The sequence below is a fragment of the Ascaphus truei genome, chromosome 2 (genome assembly GCF_040206685.1).
Source record: "Ascaphus truei isolate aAscTru1 chromosome 2, aAscTru1.hap1, whole genome shotgun sequence".
In the NCBI taxonomy this organism is placed as follows: Eukaryota; Metazoa; Chordata; class Amphibia; order Anura; family Ascaphidae; genus Ascaphus; species Ascaphus truei.
The window spans coordinates 414,523,277-414,548,837 of record NC_134484.1 but is presented as its reverse complement, the minus strand read 5'-3'; the positions used below and the strand labels follow the sequence as shown (position 1 = coordinate 414,548,837).

Genomic DNA, 25,561 nt, shown 5'->3' with positions numbered 1-25,561 from the left:
CTGGATCCGTGCAGATTAGGTATGGGTAATTCAATGATGGGCACCAGGAACTTTATTCATACAAACAGGAGATTTATTAACCGCCAATAAGTACTTAGTCACCATATACACCACGTTTCAGTCTCTTTTATCCCAATTTAAGGCCGGAAACACTGTATTTTCTATGCAGGGGTTTATTTACAGGGATTAAATCATATATAAACAGACCCACCGTCCCTTTAAGAAAAACCACATCATAAAATAAACTCTTATTCCTGTCACGGTAAGACCCGCTTATTACCACTTTTAATTACCGGGATCATTGATTGAGCAAGCAGTGAGATAAAAATAAATTGCGTTTATTCACCTAATGAACGCACACAACTATGTTACACAAAAATACAGTAAAAAGACACACTTACTTTGGAAAACTGGGATAACAAAACTAATCTTTCCTAATTGCAAACACACAGCAAAATATTCCAGGCCACTTCTCCAATGGGACTGAATCTCAGGTGAATCACACAAGATGGAACTGATGAAACTCTTAGATGGAACTCTTAGAACAGAAGAATCTGACCTGTGTCAGGGCTTTTCATACCTCTGGTATCCATGTCCCAGAAAACCTGCAGCCCAATCAAAACACCTTAGCAACCGCCTAGCAACCAATCAAAAACACTCATACAGGGTTTCCCACCCCTGAGCCTTTTAGCCGGGCAGGTAAAATATCCCCCTCTGCCCCTTTGCCCCCCCACGGTGCGAGGCCCCACAGCGGCTGGCTGTTTAGCAAAGGGTGTTAGGTTGCCTTGTTTCATGCCAGGATATGGGTGCTCTATAATAATGGCAGGGCCCATATGGCCTCACACCTAGGCATCTCTGAGCCCTTTCAAGTATGGCCCCTGGTAACCATCTGTGCCTTCCAGAGTCTATAACTTAGAAAGCCCTCAGCTCATATACAGGTCAGCAATATCTATACATATTAAACTATTCCCGTTTAATAAAAGATATGGTGTCCTGTCTGCTGCGTGCAAAAAGTTGAGAGGTCCTATTCTGGTGTCATGCATGGAGTGAGTGTATATCCTCTACAAATCACTAGCCTCATTCCTGGCACACATTAGAAACATACTTTTAAACACTGCAAATCTGCTCAGCTTCATAACCTTAGCGTGAGCATCTTCCTGAACCCCTACTCTAGGCTCAGGATACCTGGGCATGTACAGTATAGCGGTACCTCTGCTATACTGGTGAGTCCCATGCTATAGTAAGGACTTTGTGTATACCTGCAGATATCTTTTAACCCCTTCATACCCATTTACCTTGTCTGGAAGATGCTGCAGCAGGGACTCTGGCAGTGAGTCATAAGAGCGTTTTCAGGGTACACGGTTGGCGGAGTAATGTGCTTAGCAGTATCAGAGGATATCACTCATTTTCCATATACAACTTTTGGGGTATCCCATAACCCGTAACCCCGCTATATAGACGCATTCTGCAAGGACTTTCTCCACCAAACCCACCCTGAAACACAGCCTAGAAATCTCCCGATCCCAGCATCCCCGGAGAGGAAATAAAATCACATCATTCTTTAATGTCGCAAAATCAGTATACAGTTGCAGTAATACATTTTTGACATCTGGGTCCTAGAGCTGACACTCTAAGACCCTAACACACGGGTCAGGGTTAACCAAGTGGGCCTGAACTTTATTATAAGTCCAGTTAACGCCTTCCCCGCCACAATTCCCTTTAGGGAAAGCTAACTGCACCGTAGCTTTCGCCTTCACTAGTTGGATGGCCAGCTAAGCTGGTTCCCACCCTCAAAACATGCCTTGGAAAATGCAACAATCTGCACAGTCTTTGCACACAGTAATAATAAAGGATTTTTCCTTATCTGTTTGTAAGTCCTTTGGAGCAGACGTCACCGCTTCAGCACGGTCTTGCGTTCTTTCCTTCTTAGGGAACTTGGCCCCACATGAGCCCAGAGAAACTCTCCTCTGTGTCAGCTTCCGCAGCTGGGGAGCACTTCTATCTCCCCCCCTTCACTGGGGAAAACAGTCTCTCTGCATATCAGCTTTCAGCCTGTTTTTTAAACCACTTACTTGTTTCACTAAGGAGTCTGATTAACTCCATTAGTTAGCAGCTGCTGCTGCTGCTGGCTTCTCTTTGAGGAATTAACTATCTGTGGACTGGAAAGCACACTTACTGCACTGTTCCAGTCCCTAGAGGACAATGAATGATGGTATCACTATATATATATATATATATATATATATATATATATATATATATATATATATATATATATATATGTATATATATATATATATAACTGTATGCTCATCTGCATGTCTAAGGCAGGTCTGCAACCCCGCCCTTCACCATTATCACCCAGCACACAGCACTTCCACTGCAGCAAGGGATTCTGGGAAATGACATGCAGATGTATATATATATATATATATATATATATATATATATATATATATATATACTGTATATACAGTCTCTGGTTTATTCATGGCTTGTACACTCCACTCTTGGCTCTCTAGGGAGGTTCTATGGGTTGGCTCATGATGGTTTGTCTAAATGATCCCTCTGCTGTATAGCACCCTGCTGCACCTTTTACTACACTCTCTCTGACTGTCATCAATATCCCCATCTCGGTTGCTGAATGCCACCCATGGCCTTTGCTGCTTGAGTTAGCTATAAACCCTCCGATTGGGTTGATCCTACTATGCCTCAGGGCTGCGATCTACACTCACAGAAAATCTTCTTGATCAAGCGTTTGATCAGGCGTTATTCTCCCCTCAATACAGTCTCTAGTATATTCACTGTCTGTATGTGCTTCCCTAGATGCTCAACTCCCACTCTCAGCCACTAGGGAGGTGCTATAGCTTGGCTCAAGATGGGTTACCCAAACGATCCTGCTTCTGTATAGAATCAATAGCGCTCCATCTTAGGTGCTGAATACCTGGAGTTAGCTATGGACCCAACTATGCCTCAGGGCTGCATCTTGGGAAATCCTGTCTAAGCATATGCTTCCTCAATGACAAACGAGAGAGTAGTATAGAGCCAGTCCTATGGATACTATCTGGATAGGACACTGTCCCAAAATAAAGTATAACCTGCAAGATGGTTGCCTACAGCTCTCCAAAAGTGGTACATTTTGAGGGGGTGGCAGCAGGGAGGGCAGCAGGAGAAGAAGAGTAAGCGTGCAGTGGTGGGAGTAGAGGAGGAAGCGTGAGGCAGAGGTCGGTGCAGCAGAGCAAAGGACAAAATGTGTGGCGGAGGAGGAGGAGCTGGTACATAGTCATGAACTAATTTATGAATGTCATTATTAGGCCAGAAAATATTCAGCATTTTAAAAAACTGGCACACAAACAATTAGTTAGAAGTACAACTTAAAAATACATATAACCCTCCTTGCCCGGGTCCTAGGGAGAATATATTGAGTATCTATTTACAGGGTGTGCTCAGACTGTATTACCTTGTCAGGGCTGGATCCGTGCAGATTAGGTATGGGTAATTCAATGATGGGCACCAGGAACTTTATTCATACAAACAGGAGATTTATTAACCGCCAATAAGTACTTAGTCACCATATACACCACGTTTCAGTCTCTTTTATCCCAATTTAAGGCCGGAAACACTGTATTTTCTATGCAGGGGTTTATTTACAGGGATTAAATCATATATAAACAGACCCACCGTCCCTTTAAGAAAAACCACATCATAAAATAAACTCTTATTCCTGTCACGGTAAGACCCGCTTATTACCACTTTTAATTACCGGGATCATTGATTGAGCAAGCAGTGAGATAAAAATAAATTGCGTTTATTCACCTAATGAACGCACACAACTATGTTACACAAAAATACAGTAAAAAGACACACTTACTTTGGAAAACTGGGATAACAAAACTAATCTTTCCTAATTGCAAACACACAGCAAAATATTCCAGGCCACTTCTCCAATGGGACTGAATCTCAGGTGAATCACACAAGATGGAACTGATGAAACTCTTAGATGGAACTCTTAGAACAGAAGAATCTGACCTGTGTCAGGGCTTTTCATACCTCTGGTATCCATGTCCCAGAAAACCTGCAGCCCAATCAAAACACCTTAGCAACCGCCTAGCAACCAATCAAAAACACTCATACAGGGTTTCCCACCCCTGAGCCTTTTAGCCGGGCAGGTAAAATATCCCCCTCTGCCCCTTTGCCCCCCCACGGTGCGAGGCCCCACAGCGGCTGGCTGTTTAGCAAAGGGTGTTAGGTTGCCTTGTTTCATGCCAGGATATGGGTGCTCTATAATAATGGCAGGGCCCATATGGCCTCACACCTAGGCATCTCTGAGCCCTTTCAAGTATGGCCCCTGGTAACCATCTGTGCCTTCCAGAGTCTATAACTTAGAAAGCCCTCAGCTCATATACAGGTCAGCAATATCTATACATATTAAACTATTCCCGTTTAATAAAAGATATGGTGTCCTGTCTGCTGCGTGCAAAAAGTTGAGAGGTCCTATTCTGGTGTCATGCATGGAGTGAGTGTATATCCTCTACAAATCACTAGCCTCATTCCTGGCACACATTAGAAACATACTTTTAAACACTGCAAATCTGCTCAGCTTCATAACCTTAGCGTGAGCATCTTCCTGAACCCCTACTCTAGGCTCAGGATACCTGGGCATGTACAGTATAGCGGTACCTCTGCTATACTGGTGAGTCCCATGCTATAGTAAGGACTTTGTGTATACCTGCAGATATCTTTTAACCCCTTCATACCCATTTACCTTGTCTGGAAGATGCTGCAGCAGGGACTCTGGCAGTGAGTCATAAGAGCGTTTTCAGGGTACACGGTTGGCGGAGTAATGTGCTTAGCAGTATCAGAGGATATCACTCATTTTCCATATACAACTTTTGGGGTATCCCATAACCCGTAACCCCGCTATATAGACGCATTCTGCAAGGACTTTCTCCACCAAACCCACCCTGAAACACAGCCTAGAAATCTCCCGATCCCAGCATCCCCGGAGAGGAAATAAAATCACATCATTCTTTAATGTCGCAAAATCAGTATACAGTTGCAGTAATACATTTTTGACATCTGGGTCCTAGAGCTGACACTCTAAGACCCTAACACACGGGTCAGGGTTAACCAAGTGGGCCTGAACTTTATTATAAGTCCAGTTAACGCCTTCCCCGCCACAATTCCCTTTAGGGAAAGCTAACTGCACCGTAGCTTTCGCCTTCACTAGTTGGATGGCCAGCTAAGCTGGTTCCCACCCTCAAAACATGCCTTGGAAAATGCAACAATCTGCACAGTCTTTGCACACAGTAATAATAAAGGATTTTTCCTTATCTGTTTGTAAGTCCTTTGGAGCAGACGTCACCGCTTCAGCACGGTCTTGCGTTCTTTCCTTCTTAGGGAACTTGGCCCCACATGAGCCCAGAGAAACTCTCCTCTGTGTCAGCTTCCGCAGCTGGGGAGCACTTCTATCTCCCCCCCTTCACTGGGGAAAACAGTCTCTCTGCATATCAGCTTTCAGCCTGTTTTTTAAACCACTTACTTGTTTCACTAAGGAGTCTGATTAACTCCATTAGTTAGCAGCTGCTGCTGCTGCTGGCTTCTCTTTGAGGAATTAACTATCTGTGGACTGGAAAGCACACTTACTGCACTGTTCCAGTCCCTAGAGGACAATGAATGATGGTATCACTATATATATATATATATATATATATATATATATATATATATATATATATATATGTATATATATATATATAACTGTATGCTCATCTGCATGTCTAAGGCAGGTCTGCAACCCCGCCCTTCACCATTATCACCCAGCACACAGCACTTCCACTGCAGCAAGGGATTCTGGGAAATGACATGCAGATGTATATATATATATATATATATATATATATATATATATATATATATACTGTATATACAGTCTCTGGTTTATTCATGGCTTGTACACTCCACTCTTGGCTCTCTAGGGAGGTTCTATGGGTTGGCTCATGATGGTTTGTCTAAATGATCCCTCTGCTGTATAGCACCCTGCTGCACCTTTTACTACACTCTCTCTGACTGTCATCAATATCCCCATCTCGGTTGCTGAATGCCACCCATGGCCTTTGCTGCTTGAGTTAGCTATAAACCCTCCGATTGGGTTGATCCTACTATGCCTCAGGGCTGCGATCTACACTCACAGAAAATCTTCTTGATCAAGCGTTTGATCAGGCGTTATTCTCCCCTCAATACAGTCTCTAGTATATTCACTGTCTGTATGTGCTTCCCTAGATGCTCAACTCCCACTCTCAGCCACTAGGGAGGTGCTATAGCTTGGCTCAAGATGGGTTACCCAAACGATCCTGCTTCTGTATAGAATCAATAGCGCTCCATCTTAGGTGCTGAATACCTGGAGTTAGCTATGGACCCAACTATGCCTCAGGGCTGCATCTTGGGAAATCCTGTCTAAGCATATGCTTCCTCAATGACAAACGAGAGAGTAGTATAGAGCCAGTCCTATGGATACTATCTGGATAGGACACTGTCCCAAAATAAAGTATAACCTGCAAGATGGTTGCCTACAGCTCTCCAAAAGTGGTACATTTTGAGGGGGTGGCAGCAGGGAGGGCAGCAGGAGAAGAAGAGTAAGCGTGCAGTGGTGGGAGTAGAGGAGGAAGCGTGAGGCAGAGGTCGGTGCAGCAGAGCAAAGGACAAAATGTGTGGCGGAGGAGGAGGAGCTGGTACATAGTCATGAACTAATTTATGAATGTCATTATTAGGCCAGAAAATATTCAGCATTTTAAAAAACTGGCACACAAACAATTAGTTAGAAGTACAACTTAAAAATACATATAACCCTCCTTGCCCGGGTCCTAGGGAGAATATATTGAGTATCTATTTACAGGGTGTGCTCAGACTGTATTACCTTGTCAGGGCTGGATCCGTGCAGATTAGGTATGGGTAATTCAATGATGGGCACCAGGAACTTTATTCATACAAACAGGAGATTTATTAACCGCCAATAAGTACTTAGTCACCATATACACCACGTTTCAGTCTCTTTTATCCCAATTTAAGGCCGGAAACACTGTATTTTCTATGCAGGGGTTTATTTACAGGGATTAAATCATATATAAACAGACCCACCGTCCCTTTAAGAAAAACCACATCATAAAATAAACTCTTATTCCTGTCACGGTAAGACCCGCTTATTACCACTTTTAATTACCGGGATCATTGATTGAGCAAGCAGTGAGATAAAAATAAATTGCGTTTATTCACCTAATGAACGCACACAACTATGTTACACAAAAATACAGTAAAAAGACACACTTACTTTGGAAAACTGGGATAACAAAACTAATCTTTCCTAATTGCAAACACACAGCAAAATATTCCAGGCCACTTCTCCAATGGGACTGAATCTCAGGTGAATCACACAAGATGGAACTGATGAAACTCTTAGATGGAACTCTTAGAACAGAAGAATCTGACCTGTGTCAGGGCTTTTCATACCTCTGGTATCCATGTCCCAGAAAACCTGCAGCCCAATCAAAACACCTTAGCAACCGCCTAGCAACCAATCAAAAACACTCATACAGGGTTTCCCACCCCTGAGCCTTTTAGCCGGGCAGGTAAAATATCCCCCTCTGCCCCTTTGCCCCCCCACGGTGCGAGGCCCCACAGCGGCTGGCTGTTTAGCAAAGGGTGTTAGGTTGCCTTGTTTCATGCCAGGATATGGGTGCTCTATAATAATGGCAGGGCCCATATGGCCTCACACCTAGGCATCTCTGAGCCCTTTCAAGTATGGCCCCTGGTAACCATCTGTGCCTTCCAGAGTCTATAACTTAGAAAGCCCTCAGCTCATATACAGGTCAGCAATATCTATACATATTAAACTATTCCCGTTTAATAAAAGATATGGTGTCCTGTCTGCTGCGTGCAAAAAGTTGAGAGGTCCTATTCTGGTGTCATGCATGGAGTGAGTGTATATCCTCTACAAATCACTAGCCTCATTCCTGGCACACATTAGAAACATACTTTTAAACACTGCAAATCTGCTCAGCTTCATAACCTTAGCGTGAGCATCTTCCTGAACCCCTACTCTAGGCTCAGGATACCTGGGCATGTACAGTATAGCGGTACCTCTGCTATACTGGTGAGTCCCATGCTATAGTAAGGACTTTGTGTATACCTGCAGATATCTTTTAACCCCTTCATACCCATTTACCTTGTCTGGAAGATGCTGCAGCAGGGACTCTGGCAGTGAGTCATAAGAGCGTTTTCAGGGTACACGGTTGGCGGAGTAATGTGCTTAGCAGTATCAGAGGATATCACTCATTTTCCATATACAACTTTTGGGGTATCCCATAACCCGTAACCCCGCTATATAGACGCATTCTGCAAGGACTTTCTCCACCAAACCCACCCTGAAACACAGCCTAGAAATCTCCCGATCCCAGCATCCCCGGAGAGGAAATAAAATCACATCATTCTTTAATGTCGCAAAATCAGTATACAGTTGCAGTAATACATTTTTGACATCTGGGTCCTAGAGCTGACACTCTAAGACCCTAACACACGGGTCAGGGTTAACCAAGTGGGCCTGAACTTTATTATAAGTCCAGTTAACGCCTTCCCCGCCACAATTCCCTTTAGGGAAAGCTAACTGCACCGTAGCTTTCGCCTTCACTAGTTGGATGGCCAGCTAAGCTGGTTCCCACCCTCAAAACATGCCTTGGAAAATGCAACAATCTGCACAGTCTTTGCACACAGTAATAATAAAGGATTTTTCCTTATCTGTTTGTAAGTCCTTTGGAGCAGACGTCACCGCTTCAGCACGGTCTTGCGTTCTTTCCTTCTTAGGGAACTTGGCCCCACATGAGCCCAGAGAAACTCTCCTCTGTGTCAGCTTCCGCAGCTGGGGAGCACTTCTATCTCCCCCCCTTCACTGGGGAAAACAGTCTCTCTGCATATCAGCTTTCAGCCTGTTTTTTAAACCACTTACTTGTTTCACTAAGGAGTCTGATTAACTCCATTAGTTAGCAGCTGCTGCTGCTGCTGGCTTCTCTTTGAGGAATTAACTATCTGTGGACTGGAAAGCACACTTACTGCACTGTTCCAGTCCCTAGAGGACAATGAATGATGGTATCACTATATATATATATATATATATATATATATATATATATATATATATATATATATATGTATATATATATATATAACTGTATGCTCATCTGCATGTCTAAGGCAGGTCTGCAACCCCGCCCTTCACCATTATCACCCAGCACACAGCACTTCCACTGCAGCAAGGGATTCTGGGAAATGACATGCAGATGTATATATATATATATATATATATATATATATATATATATACTGTATATACAGTCTCTGGTTTATTCATGGCTTGTACACTCCACTCTTGGCTCTCTAGGGAGGTTCTATGGGTTGGCTCATGATGGTTTGTCTAAATGATCCCTCTGCTGTATAGCACCCTGCTGCACCTTTTACTACACTCTCTCTGACTGTCATCAATATCCCCATCTCGGTTGCTGAATGCCACCCATGGCCTTTGCTGCTTGAGTTAGCTATAAACCCTCCGATTGGGTTGATCCTACTATGCCTCAGGGCTGCGATCTACACTCACAGAAAATCTTCTTGATCAAGCGTTTGATCAGGCGTTATTCTCCCCTCAATACAGTCTCTAGTATATTCACTGTCTGTATGTGCTTCCCTAGATGCTCAACTCCCACTCTCAGCCACTAGGGAGGTGCTATAGCTTGGCTCAAGATGGGTTACCCAAACGATCCTGCTTCTGTATAGAATCAATAGCGCTCCATCTTAGGTGCTGAATACCTGGAGTTAGCTATGGACCCAACTATGCCTCAGGGCTGCATCTTGGGAAATCCTGTCTAAGCATATGCTTCCTCAATGACAAACGAGAGAGTAGTATAGAGCCAGTCCTATGGATACTATCTGGATAGGACACTGTCCCAAAATAAAGTATAACCTGCAAGATGGTTGCCTACAGCTCTCCAAAAGTGGTACATTTTGAGGGGGTGGCAGCAGGGAGGGCAGCAGGAGAAGAAGAGTAAGCGTGCAGTGGTGGGAGTAGAGGAGGAAGCGTGAGGCAGAGGTCGGTGCAGCAGAGCAAAGGACAAAATGTGTGGCGGAGGAGGAGGAGCTGGTACATAGTCATGAACTAATTTATGAATGTCATTATTAGGCCAGAAAATATTCAGCATTTTAAAAAACTGGCACACAAACAATTAGTTAGAAGTACAACTTAAAAATACATATAACCCTCCTTGCCCGGGTCCTAGGGAGAATATATTGAGTATCTATTTACAGGGTGTGCTCAGACTGTATTACCTTGTCAGGGCTGGATCCGTGCAGATTAGGTATGGGTAATTCAATGATGGGCACCAGGAACTTTATTCATACAAACAGGAGATTTATTAACCGCCAATAAGTACTTAGTCACCATATACACCACGTTTCAGTCTCTTTTATCCCAATTTAAGGCCGGAAACACTGTATTTTCTATGCAGGGGTTTATTTACAGGGATTAAATCATATATAAACAGACCCACCGTCCCTTTAAGAAAAACCACATCATAAAATAAACTCTTATTCCTGTCACGGTAAGACCCGCTTATTACCACTTTTAATTACCGGGATCATTGATTGAGCAAGCAGTGAGATAAAAATAAATTGCGTTTATTCACCTAATGAACGCACACAACTATGTTACACAAAAATACAGTAAAAAGACACACTTACTTTGGAAAACTGGGATAACAAAACTAATCTTTCCTAATTGCAAACACACAGCAAAATATTCCAGGCCACTTCTCCAATGGGACTGAATCTCAGGTGAATCACACAAGATGGAACTGATGAAACTCTTAGATGGAACTCTTAGAACAGAAGAATCTGACCTGTGTCAGGGCTTTTCATACCTCTGGTATCCATGTCCCAGAAAACCTGCAGCCCAATCAAAACACCTTAGCAACCGCCTAGCAACCAATCAAAAACACTCATACAGGGTTTCCCACCCCTGAGCCTTTTAGCCGGGCAGGTAAAATATCCCCCTCTGCCCCTTTGCCCCCCCACGGTGCGAGGCCCCACAGCGGCTGGCTGTTTAGCAAAGGGTGTTAGGTTGCCTTGTTTCATGCCAGGATATGGGTGCTCTATAATAATGGCAGGGCCCATATGGCCTCACACCTAGGCATCTCTGAGCCCTTTCAAGTATGGCCCCTGGTAACCATCTGTGCCTTCCAGAGTCTATAACTTAGAAAGCCCTCAGCTCATATACAGGTCAGCAATATCTATACATATTAAACTATTCCCGTTTAATAAAAGATATGGTGTCCTGTCTGCTGCGTGCAAAAAGTTGAGAGGTCCTATTCTGGTGTCATGCATGGAGTGAGTGTATATCCTCTACAAATCACTAGCCTCATTCCTGGCACACATTAGAAACATACTTTTAAACACTGCAAATCTGCTCAGCTTCATAACCTTAGCGTGAGCATCTTCCTGAACCCCTACTCTAGGCTCAGGATACCTGGGCATGTACAGTATAGCGGTACCTCTGCTATACTGGTGAGTCCCATGCTATAGTAAGGACTTTGTGTATACCTGCAGATATCTTTTAACCCCTTCATACCCATTTACCTTGTCTGGAAGATGCTGCAGCAGGGACTCTGGCAGTGAGTCATAAGAGCGTTTTCAGGGTACACGGTTGGCGGAGTAATGTGCTTAGCAGTATCAGAGGATATCACTCATTTTCCATATACAACTTTTGGGGTATCCCATAACCCGTAACCCCGCTATATAGACGCATTCTGCAAGGACTTTCTCCACCAAACCCACCCTGAAACACAGCCTAGAAATCTCCCGATCCCAGCATCCCCGGAGAGGAAATAAAATCACATCATTCTTTAATGTCGCAAAATCAGTATACAGTTGCAGTAATACATTTTTGACATCTGGGTCCTAGAGCTGACACTCTAAGACCCTAACACACGGGTCAGGGTTAACCAAGTGGGCCTGAACTTTATTATAAGTCCAGTTAACGCCTTCCCCGCCACAATTCCCTTTAGGGAAAGCTAACTGCACCGTAGCTTTCGCCTTCACTAGTTGGATGGCCAGCTAAGCTGGTTCCCACCCTCAAAACATGCCTTGGAAAATGCAACAATCTGCACAGTCTTTGCACACAGTAATAATAAAGGATTTTTCCTTATCTGTTTGTAAGTCCTTTGGAGCAGACGTCACCGCTTCAGCACGGTCTTGCGTTCTTTCCTTCTTAGGGAACTTGGCCCCACATGAGCCCAGAGAAACTCTCCTCTGTGTCAGCTTCCGCAGCTGGGGAGCACTTCTATCTCCCCCCCTTCACTGGGGAAAACAGTCTCTCTGCATATCAGCTTTCAGCCTGTTTTTTAAACCACTTACTTGTTTCACTAAGGAGTCTGATTAACTCCATTAGTTAGCAGCTGCTGCTGCTGCTGGCTTCTCTTTGAGGAATTAACTATCTGTGGACTGGAAAGCACACTTACTGCACTGTTCCAGTCCCTAGAGGACAATGAATGATGGTATCACTATATATATATATATATATATATATATATATATATATATATATATATATATATATATATGTATATATATATATATAACTGTATGCTCATCTGCATGTCTAAGGCAGGTCTGCAACCCCGCCCTTCACCATTATCACCCAGCACACAGCACTTCCACTGCAGCAAGGGATTCTGGGAAATGACATGCAGATGTATATATATATATATATATATATATATATATATATATATATATACTGTATATACAGTCTCTGGTTTATTCATGGCTTGTACACTCCACTCTTGGCTCTCTAGGGAGGTTCTATGGGTTGGCTCATGATGGTTTGTCTAAATGATCCCTCTGCTGTATAGCACCCTGCTGCACCTTTTACTACACTCTCTCTGACTGTCATCAATATCCCCATCTCGGTTGCTGAATGCCACCCATGGCCTTTGCTGCTTGAGTTAGCTATAAACCCTCCGATTGGGTTGATCCTACTATGCCTCAGGGCTGCGATCTACACTCACAGAAAATCTTCTTGATCAAGCGTTTGATCAGGCGTTATTCTCCCCTCAATACAGTCTCTAGTATATTCACTGTCTGTATGTGCTTCCCTAGATGCTCAACTCCCACTCTCAGCCACTAGGGAGGTGCTATAGCTTGGCTCAAGATGGGTTACCCAAACGATCCTGCTTCTGTATAGAATCAATAGCGCTCCATCTTAGGTGCTGAATACCTGGAGTTAGCTATGGACCCAACTATGCCTCAGGGCTGCATCTTGGGAAATCCTGTCTAAGCATATGCTTCCTCAATGACAAACGAGAGAGTAGTATAGAGCCAGTCCTATGGATACTATCTGGATAGGACACTGTCCCAAAATAAAAAACAAGAAAATTGATCCCTACACTATTATATACCCATCTATCCACTGAACATATTTACACTATTCACAGGGAGGCTCCTCCACTATAAATTCTCCAGGAACCTGAGTTCCATCACCTTCTTCCATCACTTTATATATCCTAATTTGATGTCACTGTCACCAGGCAGAATTGGGCGGGACTTAGACTCTGCCAAGTCAACGAGAACTATACGATAGAAGAGAAATGTTACTCTGTGTGAGCCCACATGGGTAACCCTGTAAGGCCTTCATGGTTACATCCATGTTTTGTTTTTTATTTGGGTCAGCAGCCTTGCCTGGGTTTCTGTGTTTGTCTAGAAGGGAGGTTATCTTGTTTCAATGCCTGTTTTGGAAGGGGGGTGAGGGAGGCGGGTGATTTGAACCCTGAAGTCGAAACTCTTTCTGACAGTAGAAATAAGCAAGAAACCATTTTAATATAATTGACTAAATACAAATTATAATGGGTCTGACCACCATTTGCAAGAATCAAAAATATATCTTTGTAACAATTGTGATCTGACTAATTAAATGATGCTAAACAATCCATGATTGAGAGGGTGCAAAGGACAGATATTTATTTATCTCTCAAATTTAGGAGTCAACTGGTGAAAAATAGTAGTATCTTTGCATGCAGCAAACTCACCCAAACACATTGATATGAGTTACATTATTGTAGGAGTTATGGGAATAAAGATATGGGACATTTTCTATATTCAGACACTTTTTGATTCAAAAGGAAAGTTATTTTTCTACTCAAGCCATAAAGGTTTCACTGGAGATTGGGGGGGGGGGGGGGGAGGGTGTAAGAACACACCCAGAAGGTGCAATTTTTCTGTGTTCCAATACAAGGGAGTTTTAGGATAAAATCCATGCATTTAGAATATTCATTTGGAATTCAACAGAGGAGTGTCTAATGCATGAATTCTGATATTCCAATCTCCACAACCTATTGATTTTATAAACTGTCGCGAATATATTGTATTGTATATTTCTCACAACCTTATTTATGTAACTGAGCACTGTACTAATTTTTGTACCCAAAAGTATTGACTTTTGTGATACAATTGAACTTTGCATGTTTTGAAGAGAGTAATTGCTTTTGGAGACACATTTTGCTACAATAGATTTTTGTGTGCTAATTACATATTTTCTTTGTAAACAGGGAACAAAAACCGTACAAGTCGAAGCGATTTAAGATATATTTGTAACAGATTGAGAGGAGATATTAATCATTTCAGGGACCCTGTGGGGAGAAAAGAGGATCAGCTAGAGAGCTGTGTGTATTAACCCTTGTCACATATACAAGTCGTGTGCTCACTTGTGTGCTGTTCGTGACAATGGATTTGAATTTGTTTCATAAAATTGTCATTCTCATTACTGCCCTTGATACTAGTTCATTGTAATAATTATCACAATGCATTTAAGGAACAGAAATGGGGCTAAAGTAAGATTCAATATATCAAATCATACTAGACAACACTCAACTTTAGTATCAACTGCTTTCTTTCAAGGTTTTCCAAGAAGGACAATATATTGCAAACGTTTCACAAAAAGCATCATCACTACATACAATTTCAAAGCTTCCTGTTGTTTTCTCAGCTTTACAATTATCGCTAAGCTTCCTACTGTTATAAATACTCTACATTTTTATTTAATGCTTAGATACGAAGTGAAAGAAAAATACTAATTGAGGAATAAGCAAGGAAAGTTGATATTTCAACTATGTTGTTTTTCACTTAATAGCCAAATCATTCTGACAGCACTATTTGCCAAGTTGAACAGATTGCAAATAAAGATAGGTTGCTTTCCAAAATATTGCAGATAAATTATTACCACAGCACATAATTAATTCAAAAATGTCCTTTGAATGCATCCCCCAAACAGAGGTTGTAGAGGAGAACACAATAAAGAAATTAAAAAATGTTTGCGATAGACATAAGGCTGTCCTAAATATCAAACAAAGCCAAGGGTATGAATATTTACAAACATGGGCAGATTAAGTCCCAGATCCACAATGCTCCATTAAGTCACTTAACGTGATGTTCACCTAACTTAAAGTCACAGGACAAATGGTATATCATAAAAGGATAATAACGGTAAAGTCATGTTTTCTCCCATAAAGCGTATAGAATTAACTTTAATGTCCATTAGTGATAATCCATGATATGCAAATAAGGAGTCATCATAACATTGTTTATCCACTAAATTTGGCAAATGTAAATGGGGTGTATGGATTTTAGGGGCTGATTGGCAAATTTTAGCCCTGGGTGCACCGGAGCTTCCCGCCTGCGTCATTTCCTTTTTTTTTTTTAAATACTCAGTTAGTACAGGGGCACCTCTATTAGCTTGTGCCCTTGTTGACATCCTGGGGTTATCCGAGAACTAGATCTGCCCCCGGCCATTTTCTGTGATAAAGATTTATGCCGCTTATGTCAGATTTTAGCGCCGGTAGGGACGGAGCCTTATCTTTAAGCCTCCATTGACCTAGCCGCCGCGCATGCGCCTCCGCTCTTTTTAATAGCTTAAAACTATTCCAAACATTCCAAACAGGTTTCTGTCAGGAAGCAGGGCTCACGCAACACCTCCTTACCTGCCTCGGAGGTCGTTGCTGCCGCCCCTCACTCCCCGCTGGTGCGTCCTCGCCATGGGACTCGGCGATCTCGCCCGACGCTGGCTCTTGCGTCCACCATCTTGTCGGGGCGCGCGCAAGAGGATCTTACACAGCGCGCGCCTCCGGCAGTAATTTATTCAATCCTCCGTTCTTCTAGCCACGCCCCCCTTGTACAGCTGCAGTCCCGCTCCTGCTCTCACACTCCACAGCTGATCACAGGCAAGGATCACAGCCTGCACCAGTCACAAGGCGCTCCACGGCACACCTCCACTCTGCCTCCTTCACTGATTGGTCCCTCCACGTATATTACCCCTGTTCTCCCTGGGAATCATTGCTCTGCATAGCTTCTGCTAGTTGGGCTAGTATTCGTGTGTGCTCTTGTTCTTCGTGTACTTCAGGTTTGACCCGGCTTGGCTTTCAACTCTTCCTCTGGCTCTGGACCCCGGCTTACTCCTCATGACGTAGTCTCTCTCCGCCCTTCGATCTCGGCTCGCTCCTCTACCTCCCGGACCTCTGGCACCCCCGGCTACGGCAATCACCACGATCCTTCTACCTCCGGACACGGCAAGTACCTTTGGTTCTATTACTAAAGACTCCAGGCCTTGCAACTAAATTACCACACTCCGGACACGCCCCTCTGCTGCGGTTGCGTGGTATTATACTTTCCACCTCAGTCTTGGGACGGGTCTGGTCTGCGGGCAGCACTACCATGACAGTTTCACTCTTACATTATTTATCAGAAATGTACCAATGTGTGCGTCTCTGGCTCCGGGACCCTTACTCATTTTTGTCTTTATAAATGACTGCCCACAGTTTATAATACAGCTTCCATACCCATGCATTCTGATTAAACTATTCTGTAGTTAAGGCAAACACAGGGTTAAACCCTACCACCCACCCCCTGGGGGCCTAGCCACCCTCCCCAGGGCAACTACCCCAACAAACCTTAACACCCTTGCCCCCAACAGACTAATGAACAATACCCATATTAGTTAAATGTGGCTATATGAAAGAAAAAATGAATTACAAATAATCCCCAAAAAATCTAACTTAAAATATAAACCCATTGATTGTCATTGTGGCTACTGTACATAGGCCCTCTCAATGAGGGGGCCTAGATTACTAATGTGGCTATCAACCAGGAAAAAGGCAGTTTCTCATAGACCAGTCAATTCAAGCATTTGAAGGAGAAGGGGGATGTCAACAGTGTCAAAAACAGATGAAAGTTCCATTATATTTATCAGGGATTATTTTCCTGGGGCCTTTGCCGAGAAAATATAGTTGGTAAATTTAGCTAGAGCTGTGTCTGTGGAGTAGAATGACCGAAATTCATATGGCAGAGAATTCAGCAATTCTTTTTGGAGATGAATTAAGTCCAACATGCATCTATATAAAATTAAATCTAGCAGTTTGGATGCAAAAGGGCGGTAGCTGCAAGATGATTCTTGAGGCTTTTTCAGGATGGGTGCATTAAGGAAGAGGTTGATGTGGTACTGTACGTTAGGATGGGAATTATAGAGGATAAGTGTAAGGGGTGTACCTTAAAGGAAATGGTTTCAAGGGGTTAGATAGGGGTGGTGGAGGTTATAACTCTGGATAGTTCTTCCTCAGTTATTAAGGAGAAGGAGTTGAGGGCATATGGGGGGTAAGGATTTATTGTGCTGGCAAAATTCTACATAGAACACTGCGCACATTTTTAGCGCTGTAGAAGAAACATTATATACAAGGACTTGGGTATGTTAAATTTTCTCCCTCATTTTAATGTTTAATACTGTAGCTTTTAAATGTAGGCCTACAGACTTGATCTGTGTGACCAATATCATAAATTATAGAATTAACGATTTTACTTTTAAATTGACATTTGTGAAATATTCGCTAGTGGCTCATCTATAAGTGAGGATTGTGTAATCATACTAACATTGAAATAATCATGACTATATTTTAAAACACTTATAAAATGTCAAAGGTTAGACAAATATTTACATATTTCTCCAAGATGGAAATGAGCGGAATAATGGTGCTTTATTTGTTAACAAATGGAGTGGCTTATAGATGTACTGTATGTTGAATATCATAAGGATAGGCACTAAGGGGGGGCCCATGTAGTTTACAACTTATGTCCCCCTTTTCTTGTAGCTCGTTATATTTTTTAAAGGTATTTGCAGGAAAACTGATACAGAAGAGGACAACTTACAGTACTTCTCTTTTTCGGGAGGAGGACTTAGAAGTCAGGTAATTGCTACAAAAGCAATGGTATAAACCTAGAAGCAAAACCTCAATGATCCCACTTCCAGAAAACATTGCAGCTCTGTACAGTATGTACATATTTCTAATGTCATAGAAGCTACCATGTATGCAAGGTCTTAAAGAAAGAATATACAAGACAATATGCTGGGAAATAAGATACAAAAAAAGGTATAAAGTAAACATTTCAAAACAATGAACTGATTACCAAAAATTGAATGTGATTTAATTTATTTTCATTACTATTCTTAAGCATGCTAAGGTATTATTTGGGGAAGTTCATTAACCCTTCCACTTCCATGATTTTATTTTTTATGTGTAAATATCCCTTTCTACTTTTGTGTTACAGGGAATTTATTAATCATACTTACATGTCTTTTTGTGATGCAAAAAGATAATCCTGATAGTGCCACAACTTCATAGCTAGAGTTTAGTCTTGAGAGGCCCTCCATGGTAGAATCAAATCCTATTAAACTGAAGCTTTGAAACTGCACTTGAATTATTTTTGATTTTTTAATGTTATTTCTTGAAAATAAAAGTCTGTTCTTATTTAACAAAAAATAATATTACATGCTATTACGTCAATTATATTTTTATAGTTAAATGTGCCCTCACGTGAAATTAAAATAAATAAACACATTTAACTAATTAAAAAATATTGTATTAAAATAATAAAACACAATGTATTGTTAAAAATTTATATTAAAAACAGACATTAGCCACTCAAAATTCTGCAGGTTTTAATATATTTCAGGCACTGCAGAGTTGCACTCCCAAAAAACTGAATAATGTAGACTTGAGACACTTTGCAGTTGTATGTGGTGCATACAAAATATGACCATACATCGTCCTTGTACTGTACACTATGATGACATGATTAATAAGTAAAAGACATGAGAGATTGTACTGGAGGTTACCAACTGTATGTTGAGAACATCAGTCCACAAAATTGACAGACTTATTTCTGTGAAAATTGACAACTCTGAAAATATGAATAGGTAAGATTTGTGTGCTACAACTACTGAGCTTTAAGTGTTATGGAACACTCTATAAAGTACAATGTACAAAACAATATAGCGGTGTTAATAACTCAAAACTAAAACAAATTATACATTGTACAAAATAAAAATACCCATTGCAAGGAATATTTAACAGATTCTTTGGATGTCCACTTTAGTAAAACAATTATTCAGCGACTTTTTATGTCCTTCATTTGGAAAAAGATACAGCACGTTAAGCACTGGCACATTTGTGGGTACAGATGGAGGTAAAGTTTTTGCTAAAGTCCAAATACCCTGCAAAAATGTAATTGTTTAGCAAGGTTTGAACTTTTTGCAAATTTGACCAAAAATGTTTTGTTCGTCCAACTTTAAAAATCATCCTCAAGCATGCAAATCTGCCTTCCGCCACTAAGGTTCTCATTAACTAAGCTTATAGAGTTTGTCAAGAACCTGAAATATTGGTTCTGCTGGAGGCAGAGAGGAAACAGTGCCATTTTACAAGTTGCTTATATATCTCCCCCAAGCACACGTAGAGACACCTGTGCACAAAAAGGAACATATCTGAGATACCTAGGAAATATGAAAAATTAAGTCATTTTAATATACTTTACATATCAAAATTAGGATATTTCCAAGGTATCTCAGATGTGCCTCTTTGTAAGGAATCGGGGAACGCATCCTCCATGGCGCGCTCCCTCCTTACCTGCAGCTTCAAGCAGCTTCGCAGATATCACTACGCGCGAGCACGGAGAGGTTCTAATAACATCATGGGGGCTATCCCCGCCTCCCGTTCATGGCACCGCGCACACATGACGCGTGTGCACCGATCCTCAGCTGCGTGTCAACAACCAATAATCTGTTCAACACTCCCACCTGTCTCCTGGACTGCTCCACCTATCCCTGCCTCCGCTGTGACCGCACCGCCATTCCTCCCCTCTATCTCATTGGTTCTCATCTCCTATATATGCTCAGCTGTGCACTGGCACTTTGGCTGAACATAGTTCCTTGTAGCCTTGCTGTTCCCACGTCCCTGTTCCTAGCTTTGTTTGCCTTGCCTTGCCTTGCCTTACCTTACCTTGTTTGCTGTTTGACTTCCTGCGAATCGACCTGGCTTGACCCTTGGACTCCACTTCTCTGGATTATTGACCCCGTCTTACCTCTGACCTTCCGCATCTCTCTATCTCTGACCATGGCACCCAGACATCAACTATTCTACTGGCTCCAACCCCTGACCATGGCACACCGGATATCGACTATTCTATGGGCTCCAACCTCCGACCTCGGCAAGTATCTGGACTGTTCTCCTTTCCCCAATCCCGACCCGACTACCTTTACCACCCACTCCCCAGACATGCCCTCGTTGCTGTGGGTGGCGTTTATATACTTTCCCACCTCAGTACCAGGGTCCCGTCTTGTTCGTGGTGAGCACAAGCGTTACACTTTTCTTGTGCGCAGTTGTCTCTCCATGTGTTATATACCACACCAAACAAACCTTTATATAAGTAAATTGGGACTCTAGTAAAATATGTCATCTTTTGTGAATTTGTGAAGAAAGATAAAAAAGTTTGTACCCAAATTCTTGCGCCAAACTATAACACTTTTGCCCATCTCTATAAGTGGCTTTGGAAACAAATTTCACATATTCTAAGTTTGATTCAAGTTTTGAGTTGAGTAGTGAAGAAGATGTGCGCAGAGGGTAAAACACCGGAGATGATTTTAGGATAAAGAAACGTAGGCTTTATTAGCCAGCAGCTTTAAACAGAAAGTTTAGAGCAGAAAATAAAAGCCCGCCCTAACTCTATGTAGGTACTGACAAACACTTTAGTTCAGCAGTCCCTATCTGAGGGCTGAAAGGCTATGCCTCTTATCAACCTTTGATACAAGTCCAAAGAGAGGTACCTATATGCAGGGTGCTCTCAACATCACAAAAACAGAAAAAAGGAGCACAAGAGCACACCGAGGTCAAGAACGTATGTATTACAAATAGTAGCAAACAAGCAATAAGTTACTTACATATGAATAAAATGCAGTCCGTACAAATTGGCGGGGCTTCACAGTATTGCGGCAAGCTGCTAAGTAGAAGGAGTCTCTCTACCAGAATGTTACGTCCCGCGCGCTGGGACTGGGCACTCCATAGCTCCGTAACTCCTGTACTTCTGGGGACTCGCGTCACTGCGGGACCCGTATGGATCTGGCCCCCTTCTGTGCAGCCTCCGTAACAAACTCTCCCACACAAACAAATCAGTAGATCAGTGAATGGGGTATAGTGGCAATAAGTCCAAAGTAGACCCTTAGCCAAAAAGCGGTATTGACTGATGAAGCATATTTATTATGCGAAACGCGTAGCGGAGATCATTGTGGCTGTTTGGGCTTCATTTGCTTTTTGGCTAAGGGTCTACTTTGGACTTATTGTACAGGAGTTACGGAGCTACGGAGTGCCCAGTCCTAGCACGCGGGACGTATCATTCTGATAGAGAGACTCCTTCCCCTTCTAATTAGCAGTTGGCCGCAATACTGTGAAGCCCCACCAATTTGTACGGACTGCATTTTATTAATTTGTAAGTAACTTATTGCTTGTTTGCGTACTATTTGTAATAGATACCTTCTTGACCTCGGTGCGCTCTTGGGCTCCTTTTTTTCGTTGTTTGGTCCGCTGCCGGAGGTTCTGTCGGTGGGCATCTGTGGAACGGGGGTGCGTCTCCACGCACTGGTAGCTGCAAGAGGACAAAGAAGTTCCATCACAGGACTTTACCTAGGAAGCATGAGCGCGGAGTGAACACCATTTGCTCTCAACATCAGTTCAGGGTCTGTGGTGGTGTCTGTGGGGTGATGCCTCTGTCCGGTTCCAGGAACTGATGCTGCCTGGAACAGAGTCTCTCTTCCACCAGGAACTCTCTAGTAGCACAGACTCTTCTGCTCCTCCTTAAATCTCAGCCCTAATTTCTTGCTATGCACCATTCCGACTCTTGTGTTCAATAGTATAATTGCGCAAGTGCTTCACCACTAAAAGGTATTCGACATAAATATACGTCTCCCCTAAATGCTGCTGCCAGAATCACTCTACTCTTTCCGAAATCAGTCTCGGTGTCTCCCCTGCTGAAATCTTTCTCCTGGCTTCCTATCAAGTCCCGTATCACGCACTCAATTTTCCTCCTCACTTTTAAAACTTTACACTCTTCTGCTCCTCCTTACATTTCTCGCTATACACCATCCCGACTCCTGCGTTCTGCTCAAGGATGTCTTCTCTCTACCCCCTTTGTATCTAAAGCCCTCTCTCGCCTTAAACCATTTTAGCTGACTGCCCCACACCTCTGGAATGCCCTTCCCTCAATAACCGACTAGCACCCACTCTATCCACCTTTAAGACCTAGCATAAGACACACTTGCTTAAAGAAGCATATGAGTAGCACCGTGGCTAATACTATACACGATACATAAAGCTTGGCCCCCTGCAGACGCACTTACCAGAGTGTCCTCCTACTGTCTCTGTACGTTCTCGCTCCCAATTAGATTGTAAGCTCTTTGGAGCAGGGACTCCTCTTCCACAATGTAACTTTTTTGTCTGAAGCACTTATTCCCATGATCTGTTATTTGTAGTTATTTGTTATTTATATGATTGTCACATGTATCACTACTGTGAAGCGCTATGTACATACTGTACTGTCGCTATACAGTATAAAGACACACATACAGTACATACATACTTACTATGATGGCACTAATTTGGTAATAATGCAGAAACCAAGAACTTTGTAACTGCTTAATTGTTGCTTCTTTTTGTTTCTTAATTATTTTAAACTATCACTCCTTCATTTAACTCACTTGCAACATACTGTACTTTGCATCTACCAAACTCACACTGCAATATTAAAGTTTGAGTATGATAAATGCACTTACATTGTGTGGTCCTTTAGAGGCCTGTGACTTTCTTCTCCGGGATGAATACTGCTTCCTTGACCAATGTCCCACTGAAATGCAGTGTCTCTGCGAAATGATGTTCCTTCTGGTTGAAACCATTGGCATGTATTTCCGCTTTCAAAACTACAATGTTCTGTGGCTTAGAAATGAAGAAGGCACATATTTACATATAAGAAACGTCCTTCATAAAAAAAAATCTAAAGCACAAGGTGATTAGATCCCTATCAGAGGAGATGAATACTTTTTGACAGTAATTCCAGAATTGGAAATTGTTGTTCTTTTTTTTTATTGTAAAAATAAACAAAAATATCACCTTTGACATCATGGTTGTTAGACAATTGCCAAACCACAATCATTTCTAGAGGTGCAGTGAGGATATGGAAAGTGATTTTGCATGCCATGAGTCTAATAAGGGAGAGATAAAGGTCTACTGCATTCTGCTCCCCAAAGGGAACAGATCCTATTATTTTGACTCAAATTACTATCCATATGTTTGCAACACCGTATATCAATGCATATATACAAATTAAGGATGGGCACTGGTGTTTTGATAGTAGTTTCAGTTCTAAATACATTTGGGATTTAAGGTGCAATTTTAATTCTAAAACATTGGTATTTTGGTTTTGCCAAAACACAATTTGTTTTGGTCTTGGATTTCTTTTGTTGAGAACAAAATGAATATTGTCAATATGTGAGCATTTGCCCCCATCTTTAATAATATATATATATTATTAATATATATATATACTATATATATATATAGTACTGTATGAGCAATAGCGAAGCAGTATCTCGAAGCAGGGTGTCCCCCATTCCTTTCAGCTCCGGAAACCCCCTGCTTCCATCCTACTCTATGTTACAAATAATAATAAGAAAAATGCCAAAGCAATGGCATTCTTGGATTGCTTCTTTAAATAAGAGGGATATCATGTATCATAATGTTGGTAAATTGACAATTGGTAAACTTTTATTTTTACTTACCACAATTGAATTCATCAGAATTATCTGAACAGTCTGCTCTGAAATCACATATATTTGTGATGTGTATGCACTGTCCAGTGGACCTACACGCAAATTCTTCAGCTGTACAGTTGTGGATAGGTAGTGTTGCCGTAGCTGAGGTAAATGGAACTGGTGGTGACCATGTAGGAAGAATACCTGGGGAAAAAATATCTAAATGTACAGTACTTGAATATTGTACTCATGACAAAGCAGGCATTGGTAATGTTGTCGTAGTTGAGGTTAATGGAACTGGTAACTAATTTGAAATAAATATAATAATAATGGTTAAATATTAGTCAAGTTATCTCCTTCATTATGTGAAAAAATAAAATGTCATTGGAGATGTGCATATTTTCATGGAGGGTTACAAAACAGGTGAATTTTGCAATTTTTCACAAAACAGATTTTGAATAATAAAAATGTTTCCAGGCTTAAAAAGATAATGAGCAAGGTCACGTGCATCTTTATACACTGCCATCATCGCTATATTCTAACACAAAGGGACAAAATAGGCAACACAACATTCCTAGCACTGTGAATTGCAAAAATTCAATAATTAAAAAAAAAAAAAAAGCTACGCATTTTATGCTGCAAATTTTAAGAATTGGCACATCTCTAAAAGCCATATCAATATAATAAAATCTATTTATATGTACCAATCTTCCATTTAGCAGTTGTCTTTTATCTTTTTTTCATTTTTGCACAATAAAAGAACCAATACAAGAATAACTTGTATGATGCTATTTTACTTAATTCATCCCAAAATTATAGTTACTATAACTAAAACTGGAACAAAACAATCAGATTTTTTTATTTGAATAGCTATTAAATTGCAGTCTTTCATCTTACCCTTATATAGTGTGCAGTCTAAAAATGATAGGTCATCAATCCCAATGTCTCCAGTAAAGCCATCACCTACCATGCCTGTGATTAATAGCTAAAAGTAAAATAAAAACATATTGGTTTATGCTTATGTGCTCTAATATAATAATAATAATAATAATAATAATAATATACTAATATAGAAAACAGAAGTACTTATCAATTCCATCTTTCTTTTACATATAACAATCTTCTACTGTAATTTCATCACTCTCACTATCACACAATTTGAACAACAGTATTGTAAAACATACAATAGCACAGATATACGGGTTATCCCCCTGAGGAAGCGAGACAATCTCGTGAAACGCGTAGGGTGAACATTCTCCAAGTGTTGCCCGTGTTTATTGCCTTGCGGTACTGATAGAGGATCAGCTGGACAGCTGAGAAAGCCGGGGAGCAAAGGTCTTACTACATGAGAGTGCA

General features: G+C 41.6%; 1 protein-coding gene across 1 annotated transcript in view; it reads right to left on the bottom strand.

Moving 5' to 3' along the window:
* MALRD1 (MAM and LDL receptor class A domain containing 1) overlaps positions 1 to 25,561 on the bottom strand; it is a 662,703-nt gene that overhangs the window by 352,077 nt on the left and 285,065 nt on the right. The window contains exons 17-19 of the mRNA XM_075588643.1: positions 25,103 to 25,190; positions 24,233 to 24,409; positions 23,231 to 23,390 (exon numbers count right to left, since the gene is read on the bottom strand). Of these exons, the coding sequence (XP_075444758.1) occupies positions 23,231 to 23,390; positions 24,233 to 24,409; positions 25,103 to 25,190 (425 nt within the window). The remainder of the gene's footprint in view (positions 1 to 23,230; positions 23,391 to 24,232; positions 24,410 to 25,102; positions 25,191 to 25,561) is intronic.